The sequence below is a fragment of the Eimeria tenella genome, genomic scaffold (assembly GCF_000499545.2).
Source record: "Eimeria tenella Houghton genomic scaffold, Eth_scaff4081, whole genome shotgun sequence".
Classification (NCBI taxonomy): domain Eukaryota; phylum Apicomplexa; class Conoidasida; order Eucoccidiorida; family Eimeriidae; genus Eimeria; species Eimeria tenella.
The window spans coordinates 1-1,591 of record NW_013544995.1 but is presented as its reverse complement, the minus strand read 5'-3'; the positions used below and the strand labels follow the sequence as shown (position 1 = coordinate 1,591).

Sequence of the window (1,591 nt, the reverse complement as noted above, 5' to 3'; positions counted from 1 at the left end):
CCCGGGGGCCCCCAGCTGCTGCCAGGGTGGGGCCCCACAGCTGCGGCTGCAGAGGGCCCCCAGGCCCTTTCAGCAGCAGCAGAGGGGCCCCCGTTGCCCCATATAGCCCAAGTGCTCAAGGTGAGCCGGCCTGCTGCTGCAGCTACTGCTGCTGCTGAGGATGCTGCTGCTGCTGCTGCTGCTGCTGAGGGTGCTGCTGGGGCAAAATAGCCGGCGCAGCGAGAGCTGCTAAGCTAGAGTTTGAGAGGCAGAAGAGGCAGAAACCCCTAGAGACTGCAGCAGCAGCAGCAGCAGCTCCCGAGAGCAGCCAAGTAGCACTAACTAAGGAGACCAAAGGCTTGGGGCGAGGAGAAGGTGCTGCTGCCCCCTTGGTGCTGCCTGCTGCTGCTTGCTGCTGCCGCCGTTTGCCGCCGCTGCTGCTGCTACTGCTGCTGCTGCCGACTGCACGGCTGAGTCGGTGCTGCTGCTGCTGCTGCTACTCAGGAGCCGTGGGGCCTGCCGCTGTTTGGGTGGCTGCTGCTGATGCCGGAGAGCTGTTTGCTGTCTCTGTCTCTGCCGCGGGAAGAGCTGCAGCAGCAGTGGGGGGCCTCCATTTTGCTGCTGCCCTCTTTGGCCCCTCTGGCCGTCCTCAGGGCCCTTTTGTCTTTTCTTTTTTCCCAAGGAATTGACCCCACAAGGGCCCCCCTGGACCTTCCGTGTCTCCCCGTATTTGCTGCCGTCTTGGCCCCCGAGGGGCCCCCCGAGGGGCTACCCCCGGGGGCCTTGGGGGATTCTCCGGGGGGGGCCCCCGGGGCCCGCCGCGCCTTCTCCCCCCTGGGGGGCCCCCCAGGGGCCCCCGCGACCCCCCCAAGGAGCAGCAGCAGTGGGGGCCCCCTGCTCTGCTCCTCTCCACTCAAATCCGCCAAATGCAGAAGCCCGCAGCCCGCAGCCCGTGCATGCGACGCAGGGGGCCCCCGGGGCACGCCGGGGGGCCCCCAGGGTACGGGGGGCCCCCAGGGTACAGGTCTCTGTCTTGGCCTGGGGGCCCCTGTGGGGACTCCCAGCAAGCTCCCAGCCCGCGGCAGACCCCTGGGCAGCAGGGGGCCCCCCACCAGCCCCCTAGGGCCCTTCACAGGGGGGGGCCCCTCCTCCCCTCTGAGGGGCCCCTCCGCCACCCGCAGGGGCTCCACCCTCCCAAATGGGGGCCCCCCAACCCTTCTGCAGGGCCCGTCGACTCCCCTGAGGGGCCCCACGACCCCCCTGAGGGGCCCCTCAGCTCTGCTGAGGGGCCCCTCGACCCCACTGAGGGGCCCCTCGACCCCGCTGAGGGGCCCCTCGACCCAGCTGAGGGGCCCCTCGACCCCGCTGAGGGGCCCCTCGACCCCGCTGAGGGGCCCCCGGAGTCCTTTGAGGGGCCCCGGGTCAGTTTGTTGCGGGCGTTTGTCCCCTTTGGGGGCCCCCCTGGGGGCCCCCCTGGGGCTTGCTGGGAGTCCGTTTCGGGCGTCTCGGGCGAACCTGTCTGTGCACCAGAGGGGGGCCCCCCGGCCCTGCAGGGCCCACTTCTGCGCAGCCAGCAGCAGCTACAAAGTGGCAGGGGGGGCCCCCAAGGGCT

The 1,591-nt window shown here is 70.8% G+C and overlaps 1 protein-coding gene across 1 annotated transcript; it reads right to left on the bottom strand.

The window, feature by feature from the left end:
- Positions 1 to 479: 479 nt before the first annotated feature.
- ETH_00039540 (uncharacterized protein) lies at positions 480 to 1,541 on the bottom strand (the record flags this gene model as incomplete). Its single annotated transcript, XM_013379851.1, has 1 exon — positions 480 to 1,541. A coding segment is annotated over one exon (1,062 nt), but the record flags the coding sequence as incomplete, so codon positions are not given.
- Between the last annotated feature and the right edge of the window lie 50 nt (positions 1,542 to 1,591).